This window comes from Morus notabilis, unplaced genomic scaffold (genome assembly GCF_000414095.1).
Source record: "Morus notabilis unplaced genomic scaffold, ASM41409v2 Scaffold1383, whole genome shotgun sequence".
NCBI classification, from domain to species: Eukaryota; Viridiplantae; Streptophyta; class Magnoliopsida; order Rosales; family Moraceae; genus Morus; species Morus notabilis.
Window position 1 is genome coordinate 324791 of NW_010366099.1, and position 14578 is coordinate 339368.

Consider the following 14578-nt stretch of genomic DNA (forward strand, 5'->3'; position numbering starts at 1 on the left):
TATTAAATAAATATATTATTAACTATATTAAATAATAATATATTAAATAAATATATTAAATAAACATCATTATATAAGACGAAAACAGTTTCAAAAAAGAGAGAGAAGAAAATGAAAAAAAAAAAAGAAATCCGTTTTCAGAAAACGAAAACGAGAAAATGAAAACACTTTTTTTTCGTTTTCAATTTTTCACAAAAGACAAAAACGGTTTTGTTTTTGTTTTTAAAAAATTTTTAGGCCAAACGCATTTTATGTTTCCGTTTTCATTTTTTAGTCTCAAAAAACGTGAAAAATAGAAATGAAAACAGAAACAAACAGGGCCAGTAATTACTGCAATAACAATAATCAATTTTTCGAATAAAAACTGCCTAAGTTATTCACTAAGCAGCTTTTTTTTTAGATTCTACTGGTGGTTTTTTCATTTGTTGTGTAAACGGTAAGGAAATCTTACTATCAGCAGGACAAAGTAGTTGAATTGGTACACTACCATAAATTCTGAAATGACCACTCAGTAATTTCTGTGATGACCATAATCAATTTTCTGAATAAAAACTGCATAAGTTATTCACTAAGCAGCTTTTTTTAGCCACCATAGCAACATATTTGTGCTTCATAGTTCTTTTTAAACAGAATTCAAAAAAATAAAAAAGAAAATAAACAAAGAAAACATCAAAACATCAAACATACTCCTACAAAAAGTTCAAAATATTAAAGTGCGAAGATAAATGCATAACCAACATTAAAAGAAATCCCGAAAAATGTCAACAATTCATGTTTCAGTGGATAAGTTAGTAATAGAGTATTCAAATTGATCCACCAACTGAGGCTGAAAAAATTAAAGGTAAACTAATAAGTCAAGAGCCACCTCTCGCCTCTCTACGTGTCACCTCTACATTACAGATCTCAAATTCCATCAAGAATCCAACAATTATTATCTTGGCCTTACGACATCCTACAAAACATATATAACTCACAAATTTAAAATAAGAAACCTAGAAAAAAGAACGTTTAAATTGTGTATTTAAGAGAATTAATTTGAAAGTGAATTTAGCATTAAAGTCCCACTCATGAAAAAAGAAGTTTAGCATATGATGCTAGTAATCACAATTATGACCACTAGTAATTATGATAATTACTATATGAGTAACAACGATAATTACCATTGGTCATTATTGTAATGACTACTTGGTAATAAAAAATTATTATTTTACGAACATAATGATGCTCACATAGCAAATCTAATTGATTCCACTTATTATTCAAATTGGAAACAAATTTGATCAATTAATTCCATCAAAATCATAACCCCAAACATTTTTTTTTAAGATTTATTATCATATATGTCAAAAAAAAATCAAATTGCTCTTTATTAACACTTCTAAACAAGGTTGTGTCGCGCATTATAAGCAAATCAGGATTAAATGCCTCTAAGAAATATCTGTAACTTGTTTATATGAGGAGAGTGGGGGAGAGAGAGCAGAGAAAGAAAGAGAGGGTGAGAAAAAAATGTGGGAGCTCCAATGAAGAGAGAGAAGGAGAATGAGAGAAAAAGCTCTGAGTTGAGTTCAAACGAAGAGAGAGAAATTGAAGAGATGTCTGCAACTTGTTCAAGTGAGGAGAGAGAGGAGAAAGTAAAAGAGAAAATATGAGAGTTCATATAAAAAGAGAGAGAAAATGGAGGGAGTTCAAATGAAGGGAGAGAAATTGAAGAGAAAAACTGAAATTTACATTGAATTTTGTCAAGAGTAATTTTAAAAGTTTAACTTCATAGGTCCCCCAATTGTAGATGTGGCAATGCTAAAAATAAAAGTATTAAAATGTGGTGTTAGTTATAAGATAATTATTGTAATTAGTGTTGCTTTTGCAAATAACCCTTTAATTAACTTAATAATAATTAAGAAGTCTAAATCTAAACAAATTAAAGAAGAAGCAAAATGTTGGAGAAAGCACAAGCCACTTGACACTAAACAGTGTAAAGCGAGCAAGCACTTTATGCTTTTTAATTTTAAGGAACACCCCGTGTGTGATGCACATCCCACGAGGACAACAATGTTCTGGCCTCAATCCAATCACCCCCTCTGGCAAAAAATGCTTAGCGGGGCATCTGATGTTAAGAATCATCACTAATAAAATATGAATCTCATCTGTGCTTCTCACAGTAAGACTCACATTTTATTAGTAGATTGTATTTAACACTAACAACGTCTTATAATAATGTTCTCCTCCCTCTTATCGACGTCAACATTTTGAGTAAAGTTAGCGTTGCTGCCGCCATGAACCACGCGTTTTGTTTTTCTGTGTGATTATCACGTCCTAGATTCAACCATATTTTCCCCTTTTATTTTGGGAATTGTTCTTCTCAAATAGAAAGTAAGGTTTTGGACCAATCTCAACTGTGCTTATGAATTTTAGGTTCATTTTCAATTTGCCCCTTAAACTTTTACTTTAACTTTACTCTTTTGGTTTTGAATAACTCCAACTTATCTCATTATCTTAGAAATTCCATTAAAAATGACAAAAAAAAAAAAAAAAAAAACCACATGTACCCACACATAGAAGTCATGTGGGACTAACTTAAAATTAATAAAGTGAAATTTTTAAAAATTTATTGGACAAATTGAGAATGAATTTAAAATTGATGGGACACGAATAAGAATAATAATTGTTAAAAATTGTACTTGATATAATTTGATTATAAAATTATGTGTGTTGCTGGTAGAGTATTTTTCACACACTACCACAAAATTCACCAAGAGGATAACATTGTCATTTATTATTGTTATAAGATTGTAATTAACCAGAAAAAAAAATGAATTCAAATCTTCAAATTCGAAAGGAAAAAAAAAAAGAAATATTACATGAATTGGAACATGGGAAAGAAGGGGCAAAACTACGGTGACAATGAGAGGATGCTCAAGGAGTGCGTCGAGGCTTAGGACGACACATCCCCAACAGAATTTGAAACCTGAAAATTCCAGCGAAATAATGTGAAAACTACATCGTATCCAGAGGATCTTTTTCCACGCATTTTTATTAAAGTCGAATCATTTGCAATATATTGCATACTCTCAAACATATATATATATATATATTATAAAAACAAAATAGATACATGAAATTAAAATAAATATATAATGTCGTTAGTGGAATTATTTTGGTGGTCATCACAACAGATTCGTGACGTATGAAGTATAACAATACAATCACGTTCCCGTTGCATTATAATTCGTTATCAAGTTTAAATCTTACATTTAGTAACGATAATGATTATGCAAAGTGAGAATTGTTTCTAATGTATATGCTATTACTTATTGTTGCTAACTTCCTCCTTTAATGAGAAAAAATTGCAACTTAGATGATAAATTCTCATTAATGCTGTAGTTTGACATAAATTTTTATTTATATAAAATAGTTAGTCTAATATAGATAACTAAAATTACTTAAAACTTTAGCATTTCATAAGTGACAGAAAAACATACCTTATGGTACATATATGCATAAGCGTTTTATTAGTGTTTTTTCAAATCTCCAATTCGACACCGATCCAAAAATTATCACGGGAAACTTCATGATATTCCATCATCACAAACACGATCTTTATGCTCCTAGCCACAATTCTCATTGAACACGGTCATGATCAAGTTTTCAGTGCGTGATTATTACAAAAGTAAAGCCGAACGACCATGATCCACAACCCAAGAACCTCTATAGAATGTGAATGAGAGAGAAGAAGAGAGAATAAGGAAAAATAATAGAGAAAATTAACCCAAGAACCTCTATAAAATGTGAATAAGAGAGAATAACGAAAAATCTTATTAATTATGCCATTAAAAAATATTCTGATAAAATATGAAACGTATTTTGGTAGAATATAAAAAATATCCCTACCAGAGAAAAATAATTCTGCTGGAATATGAAAGATATTATACTAGACTACTAATGGCATAAATGAATAACTTAAAATTGATGGCAAAAATAAAATAATATATTTTCTATGACATTCTTAAAAATTTCCCAATAATACGCATTGTTTTCCTCTACTAGTAGGGTATTTCACGAATATTGGATGACCCTAGGTAGAATAACTGATTATTTCAAATCAGTCAAATGCGTTGTATCCATTCACTAGAAAAAAAAAAAAATAACGTTTAAAATGACATTATGTATTGGAATATAAAATAGAATAACGTGTTAAATATGTTTTTTGACGTGTTAAATATAACATCCACATTGGTTTTGATATTGATTTGTATTATTGACGATTCAAAACAAGTAAAAATTATGTCTTGATCCGAGTGGAGATAGTATTTCTCTACTCCATGTCCATACATACATAGAGGTACCCTCTTTCATAGATTAAGGAGACGTTTGATTTATGGATTAGAATCATGTGATTAGAATTATTTTTCATTTACGTGTATTTTTTGTGAGAAAAAATACTGTAATGAACTATATAATTTAAATTATGGTTTGAATCCTCTAACCAAATATCCCCTAAGAGTCGATTGACGGGAATGGGCTAAGAAAAATTTGAACCCCATTCCTACAGCGATCAATATGAGCGCAATTGAAATTTCTGTAATCTTTTGTTGCATTATGGCGACTTCTACCAAGTAAGAACATTGCACTAACGGCCTATTAAGTACCAACTTATGGACCAAGTGCAATATTTTATTAACTTGTTGACTTTTGATACATTCCTGGTCAAGTGAATTTTGGTTCTGACTAGTGACTTCTGAGTTCTTGGACTCAATCAGGCTTAATATTTCTTCTTATTCTTTTTTTTTTTTTCCTTTTCCCCACAAGTTGTTGTTTATTTTATTCTAATAATTTACTTTTTTTTTAAAAAAGGACGATTCATTCCACGCTAGAAAAAAAAAATCAGTATTCAATATTCATTGTTTGAATGTAATAAATATTCACTCCTTGCATTTCACCTACAAGTTACAATGAGAAACAAAACAGTAATGCATGTATATTTTATATGAAATTCTATTGATAAGGTATGAAAAAAAAATACCCAACCGTAAGAATTGTATCAGAATAAAAACACTAATAATTAAATGGAGTTAGATAAAGATTTGACGTACGAAACATGATACAATTTTGAATGATTAGGTTGTTATAAAAAAAACTTATGAGAATAATAAAATCTCATAAATATCTTACAATTCTATGCTTTCTGAGAAAAGTTTATGATAGAATATGTTTGTAATACAATTTAGATCATATTAAGATTATACTAGAGTAAGAAAATCATGAAAAATAATAGAATGTAATAAATATATAACGTTTTATCTTTTCCGCGTTGTATGGTGATGTACCGCGGATCTTAAAGTACATTGATACACTCAAAATATGGAACATATGTCATCTTTTAGGGCCCGTTTACTTCGCTGATTCGAGTTGAGATGTGACTTTATGTGAGAGCTTTTTACTGTAGTAAAAAAGTTAGATGTGATTGTTTGTGAGAGTTTTTTACTGTAGAAAAACTCGAATTCTAAACTCGAATCAGCGAAGTGAACGGGCCCTTAGTCTGTTGTTTTGCTCGTGAATGTAAGGAAAAATAAGGATAACTCGCCTCGTTCATTTCACCGATTCGAGTTTTGTTACAGTAAAAAGCTCTTAAAAATAGTCACATCTAACTTTTTTGCTACAGTAAAAAATTCTTACATAAAGTCACATCTCAACTCAAATTAAAAACTCGAATCAACGAACTAAACGGCCCTGACTTAATTTTTGTTGATTCCAATGAAATACTGATCAGAGTTTATACAAGATATTGAAAGAATTCTTGAAAGGGTTTATTATTCATCATCTTTCTGATGAAAAAATTTGAAGCCTATTTATAAATTGTAGACACTACAGCATTTAAAATACAAGAACCCTTTAATAAATAAAAACTTTTGGACTTTCTACGTTATCTTGTAAATTTTCTAAATTTATTTGCAATTTCCAAGCCCATTCCCAATTTGTTAATTAAAAATAACTAGAAAACAAAAACGTTGAACCAAAATAAAATATATGCTAGTCTTTACTTATTTCATAAAATTACACTATCGTTCATTTCATCATCCTCATATATTGTTGTGGATGCATTACTATACTTGCTAAGATGGAAAGAAAATAAAAATGAAAATAACAGTATAGAACCTATATATAGAAAATAAATTATCATATTTGGTATGAATTTTTAGAGAATTTCTCTGGTATTTTTTTTTTAAGAATACCGGTGTTTTATACTTATCAATCATTATATATGTATTAAATTTAATCAAAAATTAAATCAAATTAAAAAAATAATACAAATTCGATGACTGATATATGTAAAGAACACTGTTGTTCTTAAAAAAAAAAAAAAGAAAACACTAAAAAAATTTTAAAATTTGAAATCCCTCACCCAATTTATTCTCTCTCTGTTTTTTTTTTTTTTTTTTTTTACCTTCCCCTTTTACCTTCTATCAAACTAGTTCTAAAATAATTTCGAAAGAATAATATTTTTTTAATTCGAACAATTCCCCCCTCTTTCTTTTTTTTTTTTTTTTTTTTTTAAAGGAAAAGCCTTTTTTTTTTTTTTTGAGGGACAATTCCTACTCTTTTTTACTTGTATAAAAAACTCCAAAAATCTTGTCCGCTTTGTGCCCACTAACGGTTCCACAAATCTCTGTCACAGTCCAACTCACAGAGAAAGAATCGCGTGGGGAACTTGGAAAAACCAAAAGGGTGTTCGTAGGAGAGACAAAAAAGACGCACAAAAACAACAAGAAAAGAAAGAAAAACGCACATTCAAAAAGAAAACCAGCTTTCATCCAACAAACACAAACAACACAAGACCCAACAAAACAAAAGAACAAGAAGAAGAAAAAAGCTTCCTTTTTTCTTTCTTTTCTTCAACTTTTCATTCCTTTAGTAAGAAAATAAAAAGAAAAAGTTGATTTTTTTTGTTTGAAACAGCCAAAACCCAGATAATCCCAAAAGCTCTCTCTGTTTATCTGTCCTTAGATCCCATCTGTTCCATCTCTAAGTTTCGTTTTTTGCTTTGTGGGGTCCATGAGAGTGAATTTCTGTTTCTGGGTCGTCCTTGTTTTCCCATTATAACGGCGTATCCGAGATGAGATGATCAATTTGTTCTTTTCTTAAACCTTTTTCCTTTTTTTTTTCTTTTTCTTCTGCAACTGTTTGAAAGGTAGGGCTTTTTTCTCTTCTTTTTATTGGTCGGCTTGGAAGCTCTTTAAGTGAAGAAGAAGATGCAATCGAGTGGGTCCCAATCCGCTACTCCGACAACCCACCGGATTCCGTCTTTAATGGCAGCCACTGACACGCGTGGGAAGCACAGGATACAGGCCGAGCTCCAGCGGCTCGAGCAAGAAGCTAGATTCTTAGAGGTCAGCCTAAATTCAACTTTTCAATATACTTGTTTTTTTTTTTTTTTTTTTTTTTTTTTTTTTTTCTTGTTTCTCTTCGTTGGTTCCTAGAAATGTTTGAGGTTATAGATATTTGACTTTGATTTTTTTTTTTTTGTTTTTTTCTGGAAGAGAAATGGAAATTTTGAATATGGTTTTTTTTTTTTTTTTGGTTGGGAATTTGTTATTGCCTTGTCAACTGGGTTCCCCTAGTTTTGGAATTTGGTTTAAAGTTTGGATGTCTTTAGATATACATATATATATATATATATTTTTTTTTTTTTTGGGTGAATTTGTTTAAGTGGGTCCGGAGTTTTTGGTGTTTGCTTCTGATCAATGTAAATGTAAAGACACTGCCGAGTGGGGGTGTGTTTAGGTTTGTGTTTGCCCTTGATTTACGGGATATGATCCTGTTTTGAGGATGAATAGGCTGGTTTCCGAAGCATTGTGGTGTCATGAGAGAGATACTGAAGTTCTATGCAGAAATTTGTGGGGGTTGTGTTATTTGCATTTGTATTGTTGCATCTGATTGTGGCCATTTGAGATTTTTGTTACGAAGTTAAGATGGTGTTGTCAGGAACCCGCTGGCCGCTTCTAGCGTAGATGTTAGATTCCCATTTTGACTTGGGGGAGAAGGTTATTGGGGCCTATAAGGAAGGATATTCGTTTATTGTGTCGACACGTTTTGAAGAAAATCATGTGGCCAGTACCCTTGCTGTCAAATTATTTGAGGACATTCCTCAAGGCGTGTCTTTAGACGTTGTTCCGAGTAATGTTAGCCCATTTACATTTGGAATGACTATGCAATTAGTCCTTTACTCCCATCTGTTTAATCTTAGCGTTCTCTTATAAGAAAAAGAGTTAAGCAATTGTTCGTTTGTGCTCCTTAAAGGGTATTAGCTTGTGCTTTTGGTAAACTTAAGTTTAACTTTCCGGATAGACAGTTTTTATTAATTTTGTGATGCTTGCTTCTTACATTGTAGTACCTATCCACTTAGCTGATTTGTCCTCTTCTATTACGACTTCATGTGAACTTGTTCATCCCATGCAGTTTTTTTTTTTTTGTTTTTTTTGAAGGACATCCCATGCAGTTTCAGTTCCCGTCTTAACTATATTAGCAACTATAGTAATCTTGGGGCAGCGCACATTAATGGATCATGAATTAGGATGCCTTGAATGAGAAACAAAATCTCGACCAAAATCAAAATGTTCTGCCATCTAGACTGGGGTCCCTTATTTTCAATTGTGTTAGTCATATGTTTTCTCAAGCTTTGAGGGGCATTCTCAAACTTTGGAGTGTTTAGCCTCACCATGATCGTCTGCAACGTTCATAGGATTGGGTATGCTTCTAATATAATTGAATGTGACTTAATATATAGAGCCATAAGACAAGTCAGTTTTTAGTCTAAATCTTGCTGTACAGATACACTTGTAGTTGTTCCTTTGTCCTTACTGGTTAAGTCACTAGGCTCGTCAACACCATTTTTGGTTTCTAATTGTGATCAGGATTCCTGTTTTCCTCCGTAACTCAGAGTAGTTGCCAAAAGGTCCAAAACGATATCTTTCTCTCTGAAGATTATTTAGTTAACAGTTCATATAACTCCACTATCTCTGGTAAAGGCCTTCTTTTTACATAGTTGAACTTTAGTAAATTGTTATTCTAAGTTATTTTTGGCATCTAGGGGCGAAAGTGAGGCAAACAATATCTCGGAAGAGAAAAATGACCATCAGTATCCATGTCATTGTTTTATGAATTATTTCGCGCCCCTCACTGGTTCTAGCATTCTGGATTAGTTTTTTGAAAGTTCTCGGGTTCTATACTTTTTACTCAGTCCCTTTGTCAGAAAGGGAGAAACAGTCAGAGGTATTTTGTTTTCATATGGAAAAGACTCAATGATTTTGTTACAATAATGCACTTGTCCGAGCACTGTGGGGATAGTTCTTTAAAAAACTTGAGGTACTCTACTTTGACATTGTTTTCAATGGTAGAAAGAAGGGTGATGGTTGGCATGGTCAGGCGGGCCTTTGGTTTGGTCCCACAAGGTATGGGGTCCGAACCACCTTATGAGCACCTACATGACAAAAGTCATAGTTTCACGCATATTCCAAAGATTGTAGGTTTGGCGAAAGACTCCAGTTTCAAACTCAGCCTCACGAAGTGAGTTCAGAGGATAAAAAAAGGTCAAGAGAAATCTTCTTGTCCTGTGGAAAGATTGAAGGATTTTGTTATCTTAATACACTATGGCCTATTTGGTTGTTTTTTCCCATATGTTCACTACTTTCTGATATTGCTGAATATCGGGTTATATTCTTTTACAGTTTGTTCATTTGCAGAACCTTAACAAAAAGAAAAGTGGTTTCCTTGCATATTTTCCATAACTAGCGTTCCCTTTATAGGATTATAAGTGGATCATGTAGAAGTTGCTACTGTCTGCTGTAATTGTGTGAAGTTTTCCGTGTTCTTCTTGTTAGCCCTATTTTTCTGTCTTGTCCTAATTCTTTTGCCTTCGTTGTTGTTTACGTCCTGATGTCTTTTTATAAGCTGCCACCTTATTCACTCTGCGGGCACTTTTGACCATTCCAAAACAATACCAGGAAGTTGATAACATGCAGATTTATTTAAAAACAGGTTGAAAGTGGATGATAGACAACTTCATTTTTGTTCTTTGTGATCTAACGTACCAGATTGAGTTACAATCCTTTCCGTCATCTAGAATCCTGCTTATAATGCGATAAATTCCAAATTCTTTTTGACATTTTAGTGTTTCCATGCTGAGTGGCTTCTCTCTGTGTTTTATGTACAGGAAGAGCTTGAACAGCTAGAAAGAATGGAAAAAGCCTCAGCTGCGTGCAATGAGTAAGCATAAAGCATGATATTCGGAATATTTGATCATGTATCGAAATATTACCTTCACCATGTCAGTTTCTCAAACTGGATTTTGTTTTCTGATTTCAGATTGCTTAATGTAGAAAGAAGACCTGATCCACTACTCCCAGCGTAATGCTCTCTTCTAATCTCGTTCATCATTTCACATCCAAAAATTAACTTGGTTTTAATTTCTGATATTCTCTATATGACAGAACTTACGGCCCGATCAATCCATTATGGGATCGATGGTTCGAAGGCCCCCAAGATTCAAAAGGCTGCAGATGCTGGATCCTGTGACGATTATTGCTAATTTCAAGGCTTTCATCTTTATTTGTTTCACAGAGGCTTCATCCCCAATTCACATATGTTTCAGTCTTAGATCCTTACTGTTCATTGTTAACTTTTTCATGAAATGTTTTCATTGTGCAGTTGTCAGTTTATAGCAATACTTTCTCATTAGTGGGCGGTTATGAAATTGAAGTGCGTTTGCGGAGAGCGTAACAATTTTTCAATGGAAATGTTCAATAGTGATTTGAAATTTTCGAAGTACAGATGACATTGAAAAGCTTCAGCTTTCAAAATGTTTTTTTTTTTTTTTTTCCTCCAACATGTTGAAATTGAGAACAATCTACAGATCTGCACAGAAATAGAGCATTCAAAGAGTTTGATGATAAACAAATTATACGTGTCTATCACTCTCCCACCATCCTCTGAATACATTAGAAATGTCCGTTGTTTCTGTTCTCTTCTCTCTTTTTAACTTGTTGCTTTCCCAGTAACTCTCTGAGCAATCCAGCCTAGACCGTCATACAAGCCGTCTCCGGTGAGGGCACAGCAGGCCTGGATGTGCCAGTCATGGTTCTTAATGCTGTGCAGAGAAAGGGCATCGGTAATCTCAGCTGGTGTCATGGCATCTTTAAGGTCTTGTTTGTTAGCAAAGACTAGTACAACGGAGTGTTGAAGATCCTCATGTCCCAGCAACCTGAAGAGCTCATCCTTCATGATGGAAATCCTGGCTCTATCGGTACTGTCTATCACTACAATGACGGCATGAGTACCACGATAATATGTTGCCCATGATGTCCTTAGTCTATCTTGTCCACCAAGATCCCATACCTGATGTACACAAAAAGCATGGGCAGACAATGGTTGACGGCTGTTCATTTGGCACATAAAGAAACAAATCTTTCTGTATAAAGTAAACGCTACAAGCTTAAACTAGCAAACTAAAATCAGTAATTTCTGAACAGGAATTGCAGCCAACTCTTCGAGTAAAATAAACTTAGGAATCCACTAATCAAATGTCTATATTTGAATAAAGTAAACTAAAACGGCAATGGATACACTTAAAGCAAACTAAAACGGGAACTTCTGAATTGGATTCTACACTGGAAACCCCCTCACCCGCTACGTAAGGAACTTAATGGTCAGAGATACTAACAAATGGCAACTTACAACACTATGCCTTAATGTACACACAAACATGTTCAAAGTTGGAATCTTAAAGCGAGACTTTTTTATTCTTGATCATAATATCGCAGAACTTATTGAAACCAACGTGAAGCAGTTATGAGGAAAAAAAGCTAAATGAAACCAAGTCTGAACTTCCAACTAACATTGAACGCCACAAGCTTGCTAAGACATTTATCCTATAGACATTCATCACTGAAAGTAAATTTCCAAATCATGAAAAAATTAATCCATTGGCACAAGTTAAGCAGCAAAACCTACCAAATTAGGAAAAGAAAAAAAAAATCTAAAATGACCAATCTGACCCCCCACCCCACCCCACCCAGCCCCAACACACCAAACAAAAACAAAACAAAAACAAAACAAAACAAAAAAAAAAGAAAAAAAAAAGCTCTTTTCAGCTCATAAAACACTGCTTTTGCTGATCTTAAACCCCCAAACACACTCGAGAAAAATGTATTCACTAGCCAAATACACAAGGCACAAGAATCCCCCAAGAGGGTAATCACAGAATCAGAAAACATATACAGATATAGCTTGATATAATAGAACCCCACAAACCAGTTGTGTCTGCGACTTAATAATTCCATAACCAAAAGCTTAATCCAGCTCAAATGGCAGATACCAAAAAACGATTGAAACAAACAATATCAGAGATCAAGAGACAGTGAGAATGAGTATACTATCGTACCTCGAACCGAATGTTCTTGTAGACAAGCTCTTCGACGTTGCTCCCAACGGTAGGGTGAGTGGTGACAACCTCTCCCAAGTGTAATTTGTAAAGAGTGGTGGTCTTCCCGGCGTTATCCAAGCCAACCACCACAATCTTATACTCTTTCGCCGGGAACAACATGAACCAAACCCTAGATACGAACGCCCCCATCTTCTAACCACAATTTCCTGCCCAAAAAATAAAAATCCTAAAACCGATTCAGAAATAGAAATTATCAACAACGAAAAATTGGGAAATTCCTCAAAGTAGATAGATAAATTTGTGAATAATCAGATAAAAATCGAGCGAATTAAGCGAAAAAGCGTACGATTTCAACGATTTTGAAGTCGGATTTTCAGATCCAACCACCTGAATTATGAAAAAAAAAAAACAAAAACGATAATTATGCAAGAAGAGAGGAAATATGATCTAACCTGGATTCAAGAGATGATCGATAGCTTTGTGCTAATTTAAGGGGGGGAAAACCCTAATTTCGGGTCTTGAATACGAATTGAATCTTTGAAGGAGAAAAGGAAATGCTTTGCTTTCAGAAATTGCCTGGGAAAGGGAAAGATAAGAGACTAGGAAATGGGAGAAGAATATTATATGGCTGCGCTAAAAAAAAAAAAAAAAAAAACAAAAAAACAAAACAAAAATCAAAGCTTTTACAATTCCAACAACGAAAAAGGAAAAAAAGAAAGAAGCTTTTGTAAGGAAAGGAAATTGATTAAGGAAAGAAGGCGTTGGTGTTGGTGGACAAAGCTACAGCGTGGTGGGGGCCCACCGTGCCGGATTACGTGTGTTTTTGGTGGCTGAGTGGATATCCACCGTGGCTTGGTTGTTGACGCCGTGTATCTCCTGTTTCTTTCTTTTTTTCTTTTTCTTTTTTCCACTTTTTATAAGCCAATAATTTGTTTCACAAAAATCAGAAAATATTCATCGTTCATTTCACCGATTCGAGTTTAGAATTTGAGTTTTACTACAGTAAAAAGTTCTCAGAAACAGTCACATCCAACTTTTTTGCTACAGTAAAAAGTTCTCACATAAAATCACATCTCAACTCGAATTACAAACTCAAATTAGCGAAGTGAACGGGCCCTTAAAACATCTATTTAGTTAATGCGAATATCAATTTGGATATTTAGGGGCTGTTCTTTTGCATTTTTGAGTTAGGGTGACTTGAGTGATGATCTTGAGTTAAGTTTGAGTTATAACTTGAGTTAAAATTATAACTTGAGTTAAAATTGTAACTTGAGTTTGTGTTTAGATGTTCACATTTGAGTTATAAGTTGAATTGAGAATCTTTTTGAATTTATATTTGGGTGAGTCAGAACATAAATTTGTATTTAGATAGTATTTTAATAAAAACTCAATGGTGATGAAAAATTTTAATATGGTATATGGGTGGAGTTTTATTCGTCTTTTCGTTGTGAATGCATAGAAAAAAAAATCATCTCAATCCGAATTAAAATGAAAAAGTTATGACATTTTTAAGAATAGAAAAAATATTGTTCATTAACTTGAGTTCGAGTTAATGAACTCGAGTTGAAGGGGAAACTTGAACTCGAGTTTAGCCCCAAATTCGAGTTCAAACTCAAATTCAAACTCGAGTTCAAACTCAAATTTTACAAAAGAATATGAACTTAAATAAAGTTGTAACTTGAGTTCAATTTTTTTTTGAGTTTTGTTGTAAAAAAACAACTCCTTAATATCTCAAAAATTGATCTCAGGAATTAAAATGATATTTTTTAACTATAGAAAATATATTTTTAGTATTATTAAAAATATAATGCACCAACAAAAGGGGCATTAAAATGATTTTATCATTTACCTTTATGTTGTCGTTTTAAACGATTTATGTAATTTTTCAAATTGATGTCGTTTCATATGCCTTGCACCTTCTTTCATTTCATGTGCTTTTTGTTGTTGACGCTGGTTGTTCACAAGTTATTATTGTTTCATGTAGTGCTGGAACTTCGGGTCGGCGGGCCGCCCGTGTAGCGACCCTCTTTTGAGGCCGCCACTGTAACTAACTTTTTAACTTGTACTTACTGAAATTTCTTAAAATTTACGGAACATTTTTTTTTTTTTAAAAGGTCTTATAATAAACATAAAATACGAATT

The 14578-nt window shown here is 32.9% G+C and overlaps 2 protein-coding genes across 3 annotated transcripts; one reads left to right on the forward strand and one right to left on the reverse strand.

The window, feature by feature from the left end:
- Positions 1-6895: 6895 nt before the first annotated feature.
- LOC21396526 (guanine nucleotide-binding protein subunit gamma 2) lies at positions 6896-10773 on the forward strand. Its single transcript, XM_010109434.2, has 4 exons — positions 6896-7385; positions 10208-10260; positions 10360-10401; positions 10485-10773. Exons 1-4 carry the CDS (start codon positions 7248-7250, stop codon positions 10567-10569), a joined length of 318 nt encoding a protein of 105 aa, XP_010107736.2. The 5' UTR covers positions 6896-7247; the 3' UTR covers positions 10570-10773.
- Positions 10774-10845: 72 nt separating this feature from the next.
- On the reverse strand, positions 10846-13124 carry LOC21396527 (ADP-ribosylation factor-like protein 5). 2 transcript variants are annotated; one of them, XM_010109435.2, is made up of 3 exons: positions 12889-13124; positions 12434-12642; positions 10846-11388 (listed from the first exon to the last, which is right to left on the reverse strand). In XM_010109435.2, the coding sequence occupies exons 2-3, from the start codon at positions 12623-12625 to the stop codon at positions 11029-11031; spliced, it is 552 nt and encodes a 183-aa protein (XP_010107737.1). In that variant the 5' UTR covers positions 12626-12642; positions 12889-13124; the 3' UTR covers positions 10846-11028. The 2 variants fall into 2 exon arrangements, with proteins under 2 accessions (XP_010107737.1, XP_024028825.1); XM_024173057.1 differs by having other exon boundaries at positions 12434-12662.
- Between the last annotated feature and the right edge of the window lie 1454 nt (positions 13125-14578).

Coding starts and splice junctions, on each gene's coding strand:
- LOC21396526 (XM_010109434.2), top strand. CDS start 7,248: ATGCAATCGAGTGGGTCCCAATCCGCTACTCCGACAACCCACCGGATT. Junction 7,386..10,207: donor AAGAAGCTAGATTCTTAGAG/GTCAGCCTAAAT, acceptor TTTTATGTACAG/GAAGAGCTTGAACAGCTAGA. Junction 10,402..10,484: donor CCTGATCCACTACTCCCAGC/GTAATGCTCTCT, acceptor TCTATATGACAG/AACTTACGGCCCGATCAATC.
- LOC21396527 (XM_010109435.2), bottom strand. CDS start 12,625: ATGGGGGCGTTCGTATCTAGGGTTTGGTTCATGTTGTTCCCGGCGAAA. Junction 11,389..12,433: donor ACAAGAACATTCGGTTCGAG/GTACGATAGTAT, acceptor TGTGTACATCAG/GTATGGGATCTTGGTGGACA.